This window comes from Anastrepha obliqua, chromosome 3, assembly GCF_027943255.1.
Source record: "Anastrepha obliqua isolate idAnaObli1 chromosome 3, idAnaObli1_1.0, whole genome shotgun sequence".
NCBI lineage: Eukaryota > Metazoa > Arthropoda > Insecta > Diptera > Tephritidae > Anastrepha > Anastrepha obliqua.
The window spans coordinates 143,948,122-143,966,652 of NC_072894.1; the positions used below are offsets into that span (position 1 = coordinate 143,948,122).

Consider the following 18,531-nt stretch of genomic DNA (forward strand, 5'->3'; position numbering starts at 1 on the left):
TACAGAAATTGGGGAAAAAATTCGAGCTGTTGGGACAAGTTAGTGATGTTAAGAATAAAACCCGTGCACGTCGCTCAATAACAGCCGAAAATATTGCTGTTGTAGTCGAAAGTGTTGAAGAAAACCCAGGTTTGTCCATTCCTTGTCGTTCTTTGGAATTAGGCATTCCACAAACGTCATTACACCGTATTTTGCATAAAGATTTGGGTATTAAGGCTAATACAGTCCAGTTAACACAATAACTCAAGCCGGCCGATCATCAACAACGTCGTGTCTTTGCTGACAAGCAAAATTGTCGGATCTAGGGCTCAGAAAATCCAAGAGTTATTGTTGAAAAGCCTCTCTATCCTCAACGTGTGACTGTTTGGTGCGGTTTATGGTCCGGCGGAGTCATTGCACCTTACTTTTTCGAAAATGAAGCTGGAGCAACAGTTACGGTGAATGGATGATTAACGATTTTTTATGACCGGAATTGGATGACATTAATCTGGACAATGTTTATTTTCAACAAGCATACGAAACCATTGATATTTTACGGGAATAACACCTCTTATTGAAAAATCACTTATATATTCCATTTGTTTCTCGTATTCGTATCTTAATATATCTACCACTTAATTGACACCTAAGCGATGTTTAATTGGTAGGCCTATTTGCATAGAAGAGAAGAAAATGAAGGAATCCTATTACAATAATAATAAATTCCACTTTATAGAATTTAACAATATTCCACTTTTGTTCCTTTATCAATCAAAATCTTGCAATATATAGGGTACGGGAATCTATTTCCACCCTTTCTTAGCCAAAGTTACGAATTATTTAAACAATTAAATAATACTTCATGTGAAGTATGTGCCATTGGAAGCTACAACTTTACTCCATCTTTCCGTCAGCATACGGATTCCTCTGACGAAAAATTCGAGTTCTTTTGACTTGATCCATTCATTAAGCCAGTTTGCGATGCTCTTGTAAGAAGTGAACCACTCTCCAATAAGGGCTGACTGCATTGATCGGAACAGATGGTAATCCGAAGGTGCAATGTCTGGGGAATACGGTGTGTGGGACAAGATTTCCCAATTTAATCCTTTTAAATATTTCTGGACCAATTTAGCAAAATATTGCCAATACAAAAACACTTATAATTATTATTATGAGGGAATTTAGAACTGCGAATTGAAAAATCTATTTTTTTAGCCCAACTTCCTCAATAAATTTTAATATTTATTCTATTTTATTGGGATTTTTTTCCTCTGGTGAAATATGTTTCCATTAGAGTATAATCCCAGATTAGTAAAATGATGATTTAATCTAAAATGCCTTGTTAGAATTACTGTAACGATTTTAAAACTATTCTTATTTAATTCCATACAATCATTGATTTTGACTGTGAAAAACTTGTTAGATCGTCTTATTATGAGCTTCTATGAATGGTTTTAATGAATATCGTATATTATGCACTACGAATTTTTGCCCTAAGATCAGACAGTTAATAATGGATACTATTTGGGCTTTATGAGACGGTTACGTGAAGCAGTTCGCCAAAAAAGAAAGGGGTTGTGGGAAAAGAACTCGTAGATTTTGCATCATGATAAAGGCACCGTCGCATAGTGTTGTCATTATCCGTGAATTTTTGATCAAGAACGAAACGAATACCACCCACTAGCCATCGAATTCACCTGATATGGTTCCCTGCAATTTTTTTCTGTTTGATTGAGTCAAAACCGTTTGACCACTACCAGGAACCCATTTTAACAGCCGAAAGAAAGTCATGAAAAAATCGAGAACGGCTTTGATGGCGATCCGAAAATAGTGTTCCAGAAATGTTTCGAGAGCTGGACTAAAGGCTGGTATACTCGTAAGTGCGTTGCAGTTGATATGAGTACGTTGAGGGCGATAATATAAATAATAATAAACTTGTAATAAACTTGTATATTGAATATTTGAAATTGAACACTGGACAAAAACAGAAGTGGTTTTCGCGGCCAAAATACAAACACCGATATCGGCGAACCTAATACAAGATTTTATTGCACTAGTTTTGAAATATCTTTTAAATTTATGTTTCTTAAAAATGGTTTGGTTTTACCAAAAAATATTTATATACAGGGTGAAGTGTTACCTATTCAAAACACCATATCTTTTTTGTGTAGAACTAGTTTTTATTGATTTCAAAGACAAAATTTTTGCGGTTTTTTTTGGTCCACCTCCGTAGCGTTTTGCAATGCTACCAGTGCCATTGTTGACGTTTTATAGTGCGATACACAAACATTTTATTCACTTTGAGGTGACTGAGCTCACGAACAATGGCTGGTTGTGATTTTTCAGCCAAATATAACGCAATCACACTATTACGTTTGAATTCCATCACAGAAAAATAATTCAACAAAACTGAAACGCAAATGCTTTTGATGGCTTATAAACAATATATTGAACTGTCATTAGAACAATTTTGACGTTGATGTCATGAGCTGTTTTACAGATACAAGCAGTGTGAAGTTGGTAACACTTCATATCGTTCACCCTGTACATACCCTCAAAGGCTAGAAGAGGTTCTAGCTGGTGAGCATGCGGATGAGTGGAAAACCGCAGTTGATAGTGAAATGAACTCTCATTATTTGAATAAAACGTAGTGTTTGAGTGAACTGCCATCTGGTAAGAAAGCCATCAAGTCCAGGTGGGTTTTTAAAACTAAAACAGACGCAAATGGCGCAGTAATACGACGGAAAGCTAGGCTGGTGATCAAAGGGTGTAATCAAACAAAAGGTATTGACTACGAGGATACGTTTGCTCCTGTAGTTCGATACACTTCCTTGCGTTTTCGTTTGGCGGTAGCAGCAAAACATGACCTACTTATCCATCAGATGGATGCAGTCACAGCATTTCTCAATGCTGAGATTGACGACGAGATTTACATGGTACAACCTAGTGGATTTGAAGATGGTTCTGGCCGTGTTTGTAAGTTACTGAAATCTTTGTATGGACTTAAGCAGTCAAGCCGACTGTGGAATGAAAAGTTCAACAACGCTTTGCTAAAGTTCGGTCTTACACGTAGCAATGTAGACCAGTGAGTGTATTTCATAGTATTGTACATAACGGCGAGATGCTGTTTGTTGCCGTATATGTTGTTTTCAAACGACGAGTGCAGCAAGAATATGCTAAAAAAGCAACTTTCATCAGAATTTAGTATGAAGGATCTTGGTGAAGTATCCTTAGTGTTGGGTATGCGTGTCACCAGAGACATTAATGCGGGCACCATCGCGGTCGACCAGTCGCAGTATATCACAGATATGTTGAATCGGTTTGGAATGTTAAATAGCAATTCAGTTGCAACACCAATCGATTTGAATCAGCGTTTGAGCGCCACAATGTGCCCTACTGACGAAGCGGAGCAGCGTGAGATGAGTAAAATTTCGTATATGCAAGCTGTTGGGTGCTTATTATTTGCAGCACAAGTAACGCGGCCTGACATCAGTTTCGCTGTGAACGTTCTAAGTCGTTTTTCAACAAATCCAGGAAAAGCACACTGGGTTGCAGCAATGCGCGTGATGCGTTACTTGAAGGGTACCGTAAACAGCGGTCTTGTATTTAGCACAAAAGCAAGCAATCTTACTGGGTATTGCGACGCAGATTGGGCTAGTGACCTCGATAAAAGGCGATCGACGACGGGCTATATATTCATGTTTCAAGGAGGTCCGATCTCTTGGTGTACTCGACGACAGCGAACTGTTGCTCTGTCATCAACTGAGGCAGAATTTATGGCCATGACATCAGCAATCCAAGAAGCAACGTTGCTAATACGATTACTACAAGAGCTGATACAAAATATGGCGAATGGAATGGTTCTTTACTGCGACAATAAAAGTGCCATACAAGTGGCTATGAACAATTCATATTCACCTCGCACAAAACACGTTGATATAAAGGGTAAATTTATTCGACAGCACTTAGACAGCGGTAAAATTAAATTAATTTACATACCAACTAACGACATGCTGGCGGACATCCTGACCAAAGGTATAGCTAAGGTGAATCACATCAATATTTGCAAGTCACTTTGTCTTATTAAAAAGTAAATAAAATTTGTTTGGTATGCTTTAATTTGAATTGACATGTAATGTAATTAACGATAAATTTTTTAAATAATCTAAAAAAAAGGTGTCGTTCAGGAAAAGTATTGAAGTGAAAAATAGAACGACCCTTTACACCCTTAAATGCGACCCTGCTCATACAATGTATCTATAACTTTGATGAATAAACATGTCTTCCCTTCCGGTTTTGAATTTCTACCAAATGTGTTGTGTTTTATTCACTGCGTACAATTTTCTAGTTTTCCAACAGTTTTCGTATAACATAATTGCTTAGAAAATTTTGCAAAGTTTTCCGGTCCATGACGATAGGTTCATTACAAATTGAAGCTGTGCAATCGAAGAAATTGCGGTGAATTGTCCGTGTTTTGAATTAGCCATTACCAGCCTAATCAGATCGTAGTCTGGCAGATCCATTAGTTCTTTTAAATTCCCATTTTCTAAAATCCTCGTAATCGTTTAGATTGACGCCGAAATTGTGACTAACCCCAGTTTGGCTTGCGTATCTGCAGGTCAAACGCAGTTGCACCTTTTTGAAATGGCAAAGTTGCCACTTTTAATGCCCTCCTAATACACAATTTCATATTTCTCCACTCTCCGAGAATCCTTTGGCAATTTTCGACAGTTTTGAATCTGTACCACCTTATATCGTCACTTTGGCTTTGGAAGAATCAGGTCAGAAGTCACATCCTTGTTCATCTTACCAAGTATTTAAATAAAAATTCCTTTCATATTCCCTGGCGAAGCCTCGAACATAGGGCTGAAGTGCTTAAACACTGTGTTTGTTTTCTGCAATGCAAAGGGTGCTGGCACATAGATATGCCCAGTAAGTACTACAAACAATATGTTGGCAGCAGAACAAAGGGAAAGTCATGGCAAACATTCTAGCATATCACACTTGACTGAGTACTCACGGACATTTTATTATAACATTACCCTGCAAGGATAATCCAAGCTTAGGTAATTGGTTTTTATGGCGCTGTGCTTGAGTGTTTGTAAATATGCCGAGTATATTTATGAATATATTATGTATTTGCATGTATATGTGTGTATGTATGTTATGTTTAGAGGACACGAACTTATCAGGCATGTTCTGAAAATCGCGCGATTTCAATTCGGATCCAAAATGGCAATTCGTACGATTTTGTTTTGGGTGTTCTGTAATTCGTCCGATTTCATTTAAATTCGAATTTAAGTTCGAAACAGCCGAAACAGCGAAAGGTAGTGAAGATAATAAATGTTTGTTGCGCACTACATAACATATGTAGGAGTAATTAAATAGATGACATTGAAACAAAAAGCGTATTAGAAAACAATCCAATTGATGAGAAAATTGCTGAAAATGAGGAAAGCAGTAGTTTATATAGTGTTGGCAGAAATATAAAAGACTCTATTGCTAGAAATTTAATATTATGAAATATAAAATTTATTCATATTAAAAGTAAGTATATACATAACAGTTCAAAAAGATTCTTTTATATTTATTTTTTAGTCTCTATCTCAAGCATTTTAATTTTAATTTTAACTGTTTCATGTTGCAACTGCTTCATTTTGAGGTAATGTCTTTGCTTTTGCTCTATACTTTGAGTCTTCAAGCGATTTTGCTCTGCCAGCAATTCATTTTGCTTCTCAACAGCACGACAAAGTCGTCGAATCTCTTCCCTATCATCTTCCTGCGATTTTGCAATCTTGTGTTGGTTTTCGCAAATGTTATCTAAAGTGGTGGATATTTTCTCTATACAAGTAGATTCCGTTGCCATACACGTCTGAAGGCTGTCCTGCGTTGACACTCGTGGCCTTTTTGCAGCTCTCGGTTTAGCCACCGCCTCCCTACTTGTTTGGGGACGTTCTTCCTCAGATTCGATAGCGCTATTATTTTCTTCTGTCCCAAAGCTTCTAGAATGGTGTATGCCCTCAACGGCTGCAAGAATTCCACAAGTTCTTGTAACACATTATTCGTTGCTCGTCAGTACATGCTTATTAAAGGATCCACCTCCTGTTGCCCTCGATTCTAGATTGTTATGGGCAACCTTTTTCCGAATGCACACCTTCCAGTCAGACCATATCTTGAAAAAAGACAACTCAAAAATATTTATTTTAATATTTGACTAAATACTTACTTTTTTCCATCCATTAACATCTTTTTGGGGCGGCCCTTCTGCATTTAACAGCGTCGTTAGCTCTTTCCATTTTTCCTCAACAGCAACTCTGTCGCCCTTCGAAAAATTCTTCGCCAAATCTGGATGAGATTCCATAAACTTGACTAAAATTAGCTCTTACTTGGAGTTCTTGTGCTTCCCCTAAAAGTTTTTGAATATGTTTTAAATATTTTAAATAAACACTTTTATTTACATATATATATGCGGTTATTTTGAGTAAATACTCACATTTTGATAAATTTATTTCAACAAACAGTTCATAAGAATGCCACAAACCGCTAACGTTTAAGTTGCCGAAAATTTAACTGGAAAATTTTAACGATTTCGATTTCCAGAACAGGGTGACAAAACGATTTGCTGGTGTTCGAAAAAAAACGAAAACGGAAGGATTTACAGGACATGTCAAACGATTTGAAAACGGAAAATGCGAAAATATTGCCCGAAAACGATTTGCAGAACATGCCTATATTAATTTTATTTCACACAGTACTGTAGTCTCCATATTTGCAAGATTAATTATAGTCCAAACAAGTGCAGAGTAAGCAGTTTAATAAATTTAATAAAAATTTTAATTATGTGCGTGATGGCACATCTTAATTTCATCGGCAATGCTCCTTGACGCATTGACATAGTTGCTTTAAATTATATACATATGTGTATATAGTTATAATTGGCACGTACACTCCTTTGGTTGTGTGGCCGAGCTCCTTCTCCTATTTGTGGTGTGCGTCTTGATGTTGTTCCACAAATGAAGGGACCTACAGTTTCAAGCCGAGTCCGAACGGGAGATATTTGTTATGAGGAGCTTTTTCATGACAGAAATACACTCAAAGGCTTGCCATTGCCTGCCAAGTGGCGACCGCTATTAGAAAAATGTTTTTCTTAGTTTCGGTGTTTCACCGAGATTCGAACCAACTTTCTCTCTGTAAATTCAGAATGGTAGTCACGCACCAACCCATTCGGCTACGGCGGCCGCCGTTATTCTATTAATTACAACATATACATCTCATTTGCTTTAGGCTGCTACAAACCAAAAACGAGTTGTAATACCTTCCCGCTTATGGGTTCAAACAGGTAATGTTATGTAGATATTACTGCAAATACTTTAGGTCCAGAACGCTGTCAAACATAGTCATGGATGATACTGCAGAAATTAATGTAATTCCTATTCCTTATTGAAAGGATATTCTTAAATTTAAACAAATAAAATTATCTTTGTAACATCATAAAACCTCACAACACAATTAAAATGACACCAAAAAGTCAATTTACAAGCCTTAAAAACCAAATGTAAAAGTGTAAAAAAAGTAAAAAATGCAATTTTTTAATACTTAATACTTTATGTGTATATATGGCTTTAGAATATCATCGACAACTCCTAAAAGAGGCCGCGCTACAGCCGAGTAACTCAACCAAAAATTTCTTTTGCCGCTTGCCGCTCCTCTTGGGTCATAGGAATCCTCTTTGCGCAAAGCATAGAACGATTGCATCTGTTATATAAGGTTTTCAAATAAGAGGTGTTATTTTTATATTCAAAGAAAAGAGCTATTTTTAATATAAATGATCGGATGTTTATTTCGTTATAAAGAGGAAGGTATGCCGTTAATTGTGAAAAATAACATCAGCAAATGACCACCGCGACCATGCTTACTCGTACAGGACAATATCCTTTCAATGAAATTTTCCATAACCGAATTGCAAAGTGGCTGCCCTATGTCCTCGAAAGCATCGCGAATTCCATCTGCGAAGTCTTGAATCGACCCTGGGCTGTTGGCGTAGACCTTCTCTTTTCACGTGGCCCCAACGAAGAAAGTCACAAGGTGTTAAATCACAAGATCTCGGTAGCCAATTGTGATCACCACTTCGAGAGATAACACGATCCGGAAACTTTTCCCGTAGCGCCGTCTTCTTGAAAATTGTTGTCCAGATCAATAAAATCCAATTCCGGCCATAAAAAATCGTTATTCACCTCTCGATAGCGCAATCCATTCACCTGTCACACCTGTTATTGGAAAACTCTTTACTATGAATGCTACGACTAGCAGGCGACTGGCTTATAGAAATTCCAGATTGCTAATCTGCGGTTCATAACATAACGATAACATAAAGTTGCAAAAAATTGCAGTGCAGCTAGAACTTAGTAATATAAAGGCAGAATTTAGAATTGAATAAGCTTCAAAGTTACGAAATTTACCTGTTTTCAGTCAAAATCGCTGTTATTCTGGAACCTCGAAGGTGACTATCAAGGAGTACAGGAATAGTTTTTGAAACTCCCCTGCAGCCAAATGGAAAGGATTGCCCACATCCTGGAGCAAACGTCGACCCACTGTTTGAGGACTCACTACATCCTCACGACGCGATAAGTCATAAACCTAATACTCGATAGACATATTCGCTTTGCTTTAATAAATTCTTGTTAATGTATTTTCAGAGTCTTAACCACAACAAAATTGTTGTCGTTTAGTTTGCAATAATCGACGTGTTAACCAAAACAGCCGATTTCGTCTTATCGAGCTTCGTTATGAAATGGGTTACCGAATAGGAAAATCGTTAAAATTGTGGTTAAGGAAAGATAACGAATATCGTTAAAATGTGTTAATAAATCGCTCTACAGCAGATCTATAAGCTAAAAAATTCAATTGGGATTATAGGCTGTCATTTACTTTTAGTTTTCTTAAATATGTAGCTACTATCATACTTCTCGAAACGCGACACTGTGCAGCTTTAGTAGGAGTCATTTGAAAGGAAGTAGAGGGCTGAGATAAACTAAAATGACAGAAATATTTAGTGGCGTATATCTATCTGTCTATGTACGAATATTTAACTATCCCAAAGTTCAAATGAGTTCAGAATTTCCGAGTTTGGTTATCATACGGTTTCAATACTTGGATAAAGTCTCAGCACAATGATTTCAGAAATCTAAAAAAACCTAATGAAAGTATATTGCACTATAAAAATGGGTCCTTCGCACTACAGAATTTGCCTAATTTTTAGAAAATAAAGACATTTCTTTTTATTCGTATTAATAGTATTCATGAAAACATCACCTCACTTCATTTTCACGTTTCTTTAAAATCAAATAAAATGTAACATATTGTTTTTTATGACCTGATAAAAGTTCCCTGACGATATAGAGGCCGATTTTTGAGACTAGATACTAGGGACTGCTTACTGCATACCGGCGTTAAGGTGATCACTCACATACATCATCATCATCATTGGAACTACAGTCTTGTGCATACCAATGCTTTCACTCACATGTGTACATATAGTAAATGTAATATCCCGAAATATTAGACAAAAATCGCAACAAGCGAAATAAAATATATATGCGGATGATACGAAATTTGTTTGCCGTCTTTTATTTTTCTAATTTGGGAAGGGGTTACTAGTGGCTCAGTTGGCGGAGATAAAAGTTCTTGTTGGTTGATTTGCACGCCATCCAACCATCATAAAACTCAGAGTACGGTTTTCTATTGTTCAAAATATATAGACGAGCAACGATTTTGTTCAAATCATACAATGCATTGCTCTTTTCAGTTTGCTATTAACAAACCAGTTGGAAAGTGACCCCGGAAACATGGTGTGCTCGAATCAAGTAAATTACATAAAAACGTAGAAACATGTTTGGCTTATATTTGCTTGATGTACAGAAGGAAGATGCGAATTTATGATCGTGTGGAGACAAACAATTTCGCGAAGTTGTATCACAGTGCATCTAAATATTATTCATATATATTCTGTTGTTCTTGCATATATTTTTTATAAAGTTTATTTGAATTAAATATTTCATAAATATCTCTAAGAATATGTTCTTATCGCACAATATTTTTCCACCAATGTCTTTATCAGTAGAATTGTTGAAACTTTAATCTCCAACCATTTCCATTAAAGTTAGGCGATTTTTTGGAAACAATAGCAACTCTGCTGGTTTTCGAGATGAATTCATCAATGGATTGGTCTGCGCAAACATTTTTTGTTACTTTCTCTTCTCCAGACGGCGAGATTTCTATGATGCTCACATAGTCTAAGTCACAATTCACCTTCGAACCCATATCGAAAGCTAAAAAATAAAATATGGTCAATTTTTGTAAGAAAAGAAGAATTTCTAAATGCTATAACTTCAAACAGATATTAGTATGATTTTAACTAGTTTCTAGCTATGATTTATGTACCTCAAACATATTTATTTCTAACTCTTTTGTTTTAAGACCCATATTCGTTTTTAATTCACATATACTTAGGATGAATGTTCAATATACTGAGCCAATTAAAAAATTTTTTTGCATTTTATCGTATAAAATAATGTAATTGGCTATAAAACAGCATACCAAATATTTTCTAGAAATTCTAAGGAAATATTGAAATTTTAAGAAACTTTGTGGTGGTTTTTTTAATTTTTGTACAAAATTACAAATTTGTATTTATGGACGTCAAAAAACGAAATAGTCAAAACTGGCAAAAATGTCGAGTTACTAGTTTTATAATGTTACATATTGACAAGCACTTTTCTATAATTTTTGAATTTGTTTTAAGTTTAAAATTGGATGAAGGAATATGTATATTTTTATTATATTTACATTATGTTAATATGTATATGTATATTATTTGAAAGGTCTCACTGCTCATGATTTATATTTATGGCCATCGTAACCATATCTGGGAAACATACTCGAGAACGTAGATTTAACTGGTAAATAGTAACCCTACTTCTGATTTGGCTCTAGTTCTCGAGTTATTACCGCTTGAAAATCTCATCCGAAAACACCTATTTTTTGTATTTCAATCCTCTATGAAAATTTAGTGCAATTTTAATGCCTAAACTGATTTTATAAAGTTATACAATAATGACGGGAAGCAAGTTAAAATTAATGCCTTTATTTAAAAAAAAAACGACCGTAGCTTACGATTTTTGAAGCAGTAAACTCATTTTCGTAAGTCACTGTATTCTTAATTTTTTTTTTTTTTTTTTTTTTTTTTTTTTTTTTTTTTTTTTTATTTCCATTATAAATTACGATCTGTTAATATTAACAATAAGTAATTGGTGTTAGTTAGGGTTTGGAATTAAAATGTCCCTTCCCTTTGAAAGAGAACATTATTGTCTTTGGTGGCATTTAGTTATAATTTTACTAATACATAGTTTTCTATAATTTTATATTATTATATTTTATTTTATATCACAGTACGGGCAAGATCTGTGGGTGTTTTGCGCTTTAGCCTTCTTGGTTTAAGTTCCATTTCCGGTATCAGTCTCATCTCATGGTTTTTGTGCTCTAATAGTCGCAAGATGTGCTTACTGCTGCTTCTTTTTACTGCTTCAGTGACAGTGTCTATGCCGAGGTCGCGGTGAATATCGTCATTTTTTATGTACCAATTTGCGTTTGTGATGGTCCTTAGCATCTTAGATTGACTTCTCTGAATGATTTGTAGGTTTGATTTACTGGCAGTCCCCCAAATTTCTAGTCCGTAGGTCCATGTCGGTCTGATTATTGATTTGTATATCATTTGTTTATTAAGTAAGCTTAGGGTGGATTGTTTTCCTAGTAGCCAGTAGAGTTGTCGGAATTTGTTTTTCATCTCGTTTCTCTTGTTTAGTATGTGTTTTTTCCATGTGAGTTTTGAGTCAATCGTTATGCCTAAGTATTTTGCACTTGAGTGTATTTTTATGTCTTCCCCGTTAATTTGGATTGGATATCTTGCAGATTTTCTCTTCGCGTATATTACATGTTGTGTTTTGTCTTTATTGACCTCAATGCCCCATTTTTCAAACCATTTTGTTGTAGCTGATAGCGTATCTTGCAGTGTTTTTGTTGCTGCTTCTTCATTGTGGTTAGCTGACATTAAAACTGTGTCGTCTGCAAATGTAGCTATCATTGATCCTCGAGTAGTTGGCGTTGGTATATCTGCTGTGTATACTAAGTATAGTATGGGGCCTAGTACGCTTCCTTGAGGTACACCAGCAGACGCCGTCAAGATAACAGAGCACTCATCGTCATATTTTATGAAGAAGTGTCTATCAGTCATGTAGCTTTTAAGGATATTAAATATGTTAAGTGGTAAAATGGTTTTTAGTTTATATAGAAGTCCTTTGTGCCATACTCTGTCAAAAGCTTTCGCGATGTCCAAATACACGGCAATGCAATATTTCTTCTTATCGAAGTCGTCTGTAATTTTGTTGACTACTCTGTGAATCTGTTGCACTGTTGAATGTTGTTTTCGGAAACCGAACTGGTGTGAGGGGATAGCGTCTTTTTGTTTTAGAATCGGCGCAATTCTGTCAAGTAGTATTTTTTCAAACAATTTAGAGAGGATGGGCAGCAAGCTAATTGGTCTGTACGAGCTAGCAACAGTCGCGTTCTTGTTTGGCTTGGGGATCGCTATAACTTGTGCAACTTTCCATGCTTTTGGGAAGTATTGTAACCTAATTATTCCGTTGAAGAGGTCTCGTATGTATTTTATTATAGTATCGGGTAGTTCCTTTAGTATTTTCCCATCTATTTGGTCATATCCCGGTGTCTTTTTGTCTTTAAGTTTCTTTATATAATATTTGATTTCTTCTTTTGTCGTGTTTTGTATTGTGTGGTCTGCATTCTCAATTGTGTTCGGCAGATCAATGTCTTTATTGTCCAAGCTATTTGTAAATATTGTTTTAAAGTGGTCAGCTAATGTTTCAGCCTTTTCTTTGCTTGTTCTAGCCCATGTGTTGGAGTTGGTTTTTATTGGAGGCTTGTGTATGGTTGTTTTAGTAAGTTTTTTAGTTGCTTTCCATAGGGAATAGTTGGTAGCTGTAGTTGTTTCGAGGCTGCTAAGGTACTTCTTCAGTTGATTGTCATTATGTTCTTGGAGAATTTTTTTGAGTTCGTTTGATGATTTGTTTAGTTTAGCTTTATCGGCTGGGTGTTTGGAGCGTTGCCAGTCTTTCCTGAGTTTGCGTTTTTGTTTGATTTTGTCTAAAATAAAAGCAGGGATTTTCTTTGTTATTAAGGTGTCTAATATTGGTGTCGATTGTGTTACTGCTTTTATTATGTTATCGTTTAAATATACGATTGCATTGTCCAGTTCGGAGGAGGATTTCAAAGAGACTCGAGTTTCCATGTTTTCTTTTATGACATCACGAAATATATTCCAGTTCGTCTTATGGTTATATAGCGAGGTGATGGTTTTTCTAACAGGTCTATCCTGGAGCGTTATTATTAATGGTGAGTGGTCTGATGATAAGTCAAGGCATGATTTTATTGCAATGTTTTCGTGAGTCAGGTTTTTCGTAATACAGAAGTCGATTAAGTCAGGAAGTTTTTTAGTGTCAGTTGGCCAATACGTCGGTTCTCCTGTGCTTAATATGCTGTTGTTATTTGCCTTAATGGCCTCATATAGGTGTCTTCCTTTCGTGGTGGTTATCCTAGATCCCCATGTTACGTGCTTAGCATTGTAGTCTCCCCCTGCTAGGTATCGATTTCCAACTGATTTAAGATAATCAAGGTATTGGTGTGTTGTATTATTATACTTGGGTGGACAATAAACAGCTGATATATTTATTGGGCCAGTCAAAGTGTTGATGCAGACTGTAGTCGCCTGTATATGTTCTGCTTTATAGCCATCCATTTCCACGCATTTTATTGCTCTTTTTATTATGATAGCTGTGCCTCCATGAGCTTTGCTGTCAGGGTGATTTGTATAATAAATATCGAAGTTTGGTATGTTTATATAGGTCTTCTCAGTGGCATGGGTTTCGGAAATGAGCATGATATCAATTGCATTGTCTGTTAAAAATATTTTCAGTTCTAGTAAGTGGCGGTATAGTCCGTTAGCATTCCAGATAGCGATTATTAATTTATTGTTTATCAAGTTTAGTTACAAGCAAGGTTATGATATTCATCATGTTGGTCATTTGAGCAACTAGTTGTTTCATCATTTGTTTCAATTCTTGTAAGTCGTCTTGTTGTTGCGTCGGGTAAGTGTTAGTTGTGGGAGAATGCTGTTTATGGCTCGTTGATGAAGGCATATTTTTGGTAAGTGCTTCTGCGTACGATATTTCTGGGATTATTTGTTTATTTGTGCCAGAGTTCTGATACTGATCTGTGGGTGGCGTTGGCGTTGCTGGTAGTTCTTTTTTACGGAGGGAGGGGAATTTTTGTATTTGTAGGGCTTTGTAGACCATGCATCCTTTATAATTTGCGGTGTGATTTTCGCCGCATAGGGCACATTTAATTTCATTTTTGTTGGAGGAATGATGGATTTTGCAGTTAAGGGTGTTATGTTTACCAGCACATTTTACACATACTGGGTCTTTTGTGCAATAATTCTTCGTGTGGCCATATTTTTGGCAGTTTGTACATTGGGGGATTGTCCGCTTTTGGTGAGGTGGCTCAAACGTGACTCTGCAGTGTAGAAGGGTTACTATTTTGTAGATTTCCTTGTTATTGTCTTGCTGCTTTAGTTCTATAGCGAAAAGCGGGAGAGGTTGTTTTGTGTTACTGCGTTGAATGTTGTGTATATTTAGCACTTCATGACCAAGTTCTGCTAGTTCCATTATGATTTCGTTTTTGTCGGTTGCATGATGAACGTTGCGAAGTATTACTTTGAAGCCTCGTTGGTCTTTAGGTCTAAATGTGTAGAATTTTGTTTCTTTATCTTTTAATAGTTTCAGAATGTTTGTGTAGTGAATGCTTTCTTGTGGTTGGATTTTAATTTCATTTGTTGAGAGTGCTTTAAGTTCGTATTTTGTATCAGTTAGTGATTTAAGGGCTGTTGTTAATGCATGTACATTTTCAACGTTTTGCACATAGATGGGTGGTGGTTTAAGTTTGCGTTGTTCTGTTTGGATTTGTGGTTTTGTTTTCGGTTCTGTCCCACTGTCAGTATGTAGTTCATTCGTTTCAGGTTCTTGTGCTAGCAACTCAAAACGATTGCTTGAATTAGGCTTGTCCAGCCAGTACTCTTTGAGTGTCTTTTGTGCAGTGCCTTGAGTTTTGTTTTTATGTTTTTTATTAGTGTTCGTCTGTTCGTTTGAGTTGTTTGGGGACTGTCCGTCGCGGTGTCGTTTTAGGTTTTCTTGCTTATTTGATTCTTTGGGGCTAATGGTGTAAATATTTTGTACTTGCGATGTTGTGGAAGTTTTTGAAGTTACTGCCGAAGAGCAAATCAGATGTGCCAGGGAACATACTGATGTTGTAGCTGCTGTGTTTGCTGTTGTTGTTGTGTTGGTTGTTGATGTCGTTGTGAGAGGAAGAGTGGAGAGAGCGACCTGTTGATGGTGATGCGCACTGGGCACTCCAGGGAGTATTGATATTAATATCTCTATCAGGCGCGTTAAGGCAACTGTTACCTTGGATGTGGGTTGGTGCGTGTGAATATGTGAAGTATGCATTATTCACTTTTGTTTTTGTTTGAGGCTCTCGCCTTAGAGTTTGAGCGTTATTCACGCTCATTTTTTTTTTTTTTTTTTTTTTTTTTTTTTTTTTTTTTTGGTGTTTTAAGAAATTAATGTGTTTTAGGAAATGTCAGTTGGCAACACTGAGTAAAATTGATTTATGCAGAGGCACAAAAAGCTTGCATATTTTTAGGCCGAGCTTATTGTAGCTGGCTGGGTTCGATTTTTGGTTTATTGTTTTAACGCCTTTGTTTGATGTTTTTGTTATTGTTTTATTTTTCACTTTGCTCAAGCTCTGAGCGCCAAATTTTTAATAAGGAGAATTTACTTTTATTGCACACTATTTGTATGTTATTTTATACACCACCGATTAAGAACATTTTCTTTAATCGGGTTTGCACAAATTTATATTTTTTTGCCACTTTATACTCAGGTAATTTTTCACATAAAAAATTCACTGATGGATTCACTTTCGGTTGGGTTAAGGGTTGCCAACTATTCTTAATTTGAAACATAAATTTTAATACATAAAGATTTACTCCTAGCCTTTCAAACACTTTTTCCCGATTAGGTCTCAAGTCTTGATGATAAAGCTAAAGTAAATTTGAAAGAAGTTCTGAATTTTTATAATGATGGCTTAGAATGAGTTTTTGAGGAAATTCAGATGGAATTGAATATTGGTAAAAATAAAAATATTAAAATAATTTGCAACATGAAGTCTGGAGAAACGGTAGCAACACAAAAATACACTGCCGAGTATATGCAATTTATTAACAATTCTAGCAACTCTAGACCACTGATTACAAAATACTTTATATGTGAGTAAGAAAATGGGGATGGGGAAGAAAATTACAATTTAAAAGACTTGTTGTGCATACTCGGCATTAAATAAAATAACTTTATTTGCAATTTGTGGGACTAGAAGGAGAAAATTGAGGTTAGACTAAGTTAACTATTGAAATATAACCTTGAAATATTGTGCAAAAACTGCTCCAAAATTATTTAAAGTCATTTTAAAAAAGACTGCCCAAGCTATAAAGGTCATCGCCAGCACTGAATGTCGGGGCAAGCGCTCTGTGATAAATTTATTTAATTTGTATACTCTGCCCTATAACTTTAACGAATTTACTGTCATATAGTAAAATGTGTCTATATGCCTAAGATGCTCCCATTCAATCTGGTCACTGAACTTTGAACAACTTTAACAATTCTACCCCGATCTGTGTCTTCAATTATAAATGTCGATTCAGTACAATTTTAATCCTCTACCGATAAAAATGGAAATAGTGATCCAAATGGCACCTTTCGGATTGACGAAGCTAACCCGAAATTCCGGGAAGAAATTCTAATGGCCGACGAGGTTAATTTTACCCTCTTGGGCCACAGATAATCCTTAAATCATTCATTGAAGACGATCGATATCGGAGGTGTGGTTGCGCCGGAAGTTCCCTTCATATGTGGTGTCAGGTTGACTGATCACCAATATCTCCGGATTCAACTCTTCTTTTTATGGAATTTTATGTAGAGTAAAGTTTTTGCTAACAGAGATCTTTAATACTCGTACAACATTTTAGCGTAAATAGCAGCGATATCGTTTAAGCCTCTGACAAATTTGATGGAAAGTACTAAAAAATGAGCTCGTTTTTGCATTACTAATAAATTTGGCCACTTCATTAATATCATTTTTGGAAATTATACAGTTGCCAGAAACTTTAAAAGAATAAGCTTAATAAAAAATTGAATTTTTCTAAATGTATTTTTATCAGTATTATGGGTACATCGAGAGCGTTCGAGAGAACTTCTTTGGCTAACAAAGTCGCAGTTTTCGAATTTCGCGCGTATACTTTCTGGACATTGAGTGGGTATTCATGCGTTGAGACTGCGATTACTTCGAGTTCTTTCTGCAACAACTGTCTGGAAGATGAGATGGCATCATTTCAACATCATCTTAGCTGCCTCACTTTTTTGCTGCACCTGCGATATATATATCACACACTTGATGAATTTCATCAGTAGTAAGAAGAGGTACACGCAAATGTGAATAGTCATCGTTCGGCCTTCTTCTCCACAGCCCCAAAACAAAACTCCCTCTTCCCTAACCTTTATTTAGAGTATTTCTCCATTTAACTCACCCAACGGACGAAATGTTTACACATTCGCATGAACCCTCATCTAATCCAACCTAATCATTGAGATATTCAGTAATTGTTAGCCTATTGACGAAACGCAGATCTTTCTAATCCATCAAGCTATATGTCTACTCCACTTCTATTAACTTTCTTTCTCTTCTCAACTTCAAGTGCATTCCCATTCCTTATACTACTTCGGCTGTATTTAATACAAAAATACGTACTTGTGAAAACTACTTCTATGCGATTTGGTTCTGGCACTGAAATATCCCAACGACATTCTGAAAAATTCCGATGCTCGTAGGAGGGACTCGAAATAACGCCTTGGATTGCATATATCTCACCGCCACATCCTGGCTCTGAAGACCTGTGGCTAGCAAAGTAAAACATTTGGAAATTATCAAGCGATCTGGTATATATACGCGCTGCGCTTATGTTTGTGTGAATATGATCTTCGTAGAAATACGAGATGCAGTGCGACCTCAGATTTTTGTTAATTGTAGTATCGTTTATCTGTTAAAATAAATTATTATTCATATTAGCCAAAACGTTCCAAAAATATTTACTTGGAAATTTGGATTAGAGCAATTCCACTCCACATATTCTGGCGTGGACATGCGAACATACAAGTTGATTGTGTAATTATCGGGCACTTTAATATCTGCGACACACGTTTGATTGGAATTTTTTTGCGGCTTGAAGTCAATAAACTCACTGAGCCTCGTATGTGTGCGATTACAAGCTAAAACAATATATATTTTTTAAATTTATTTTATTTTTCTTCACTG

General features: G+C 35.9%; 1 protein-coding gene across 1 annotated transcript in view; it reads right to left on the minus strand.

Annotated features, from left to right (window-relative positions):
• Positions 1-10,024: 10,024 nt before the first annotated feature.
• Positions 10,025-18,531, minus strand: part of LOC129241559 (cubilin homolog) — a 58,899-nt gene continuing 50,392 nt past the window's right edge. Inside the window, 3 exon segments of the mRNA XM_054877956.1 lie at positions 10,025-10,307; positions 17,968-18,256; positions 18,310-18,485. Coding sequence (XP_054733931.1) covers positions 10,093-10,307; positions 17,968-18,256; positions 18,310-18,485 — 680 coding nt within the window. The 3' untranslated portion in view covers positions 10,025-10,092.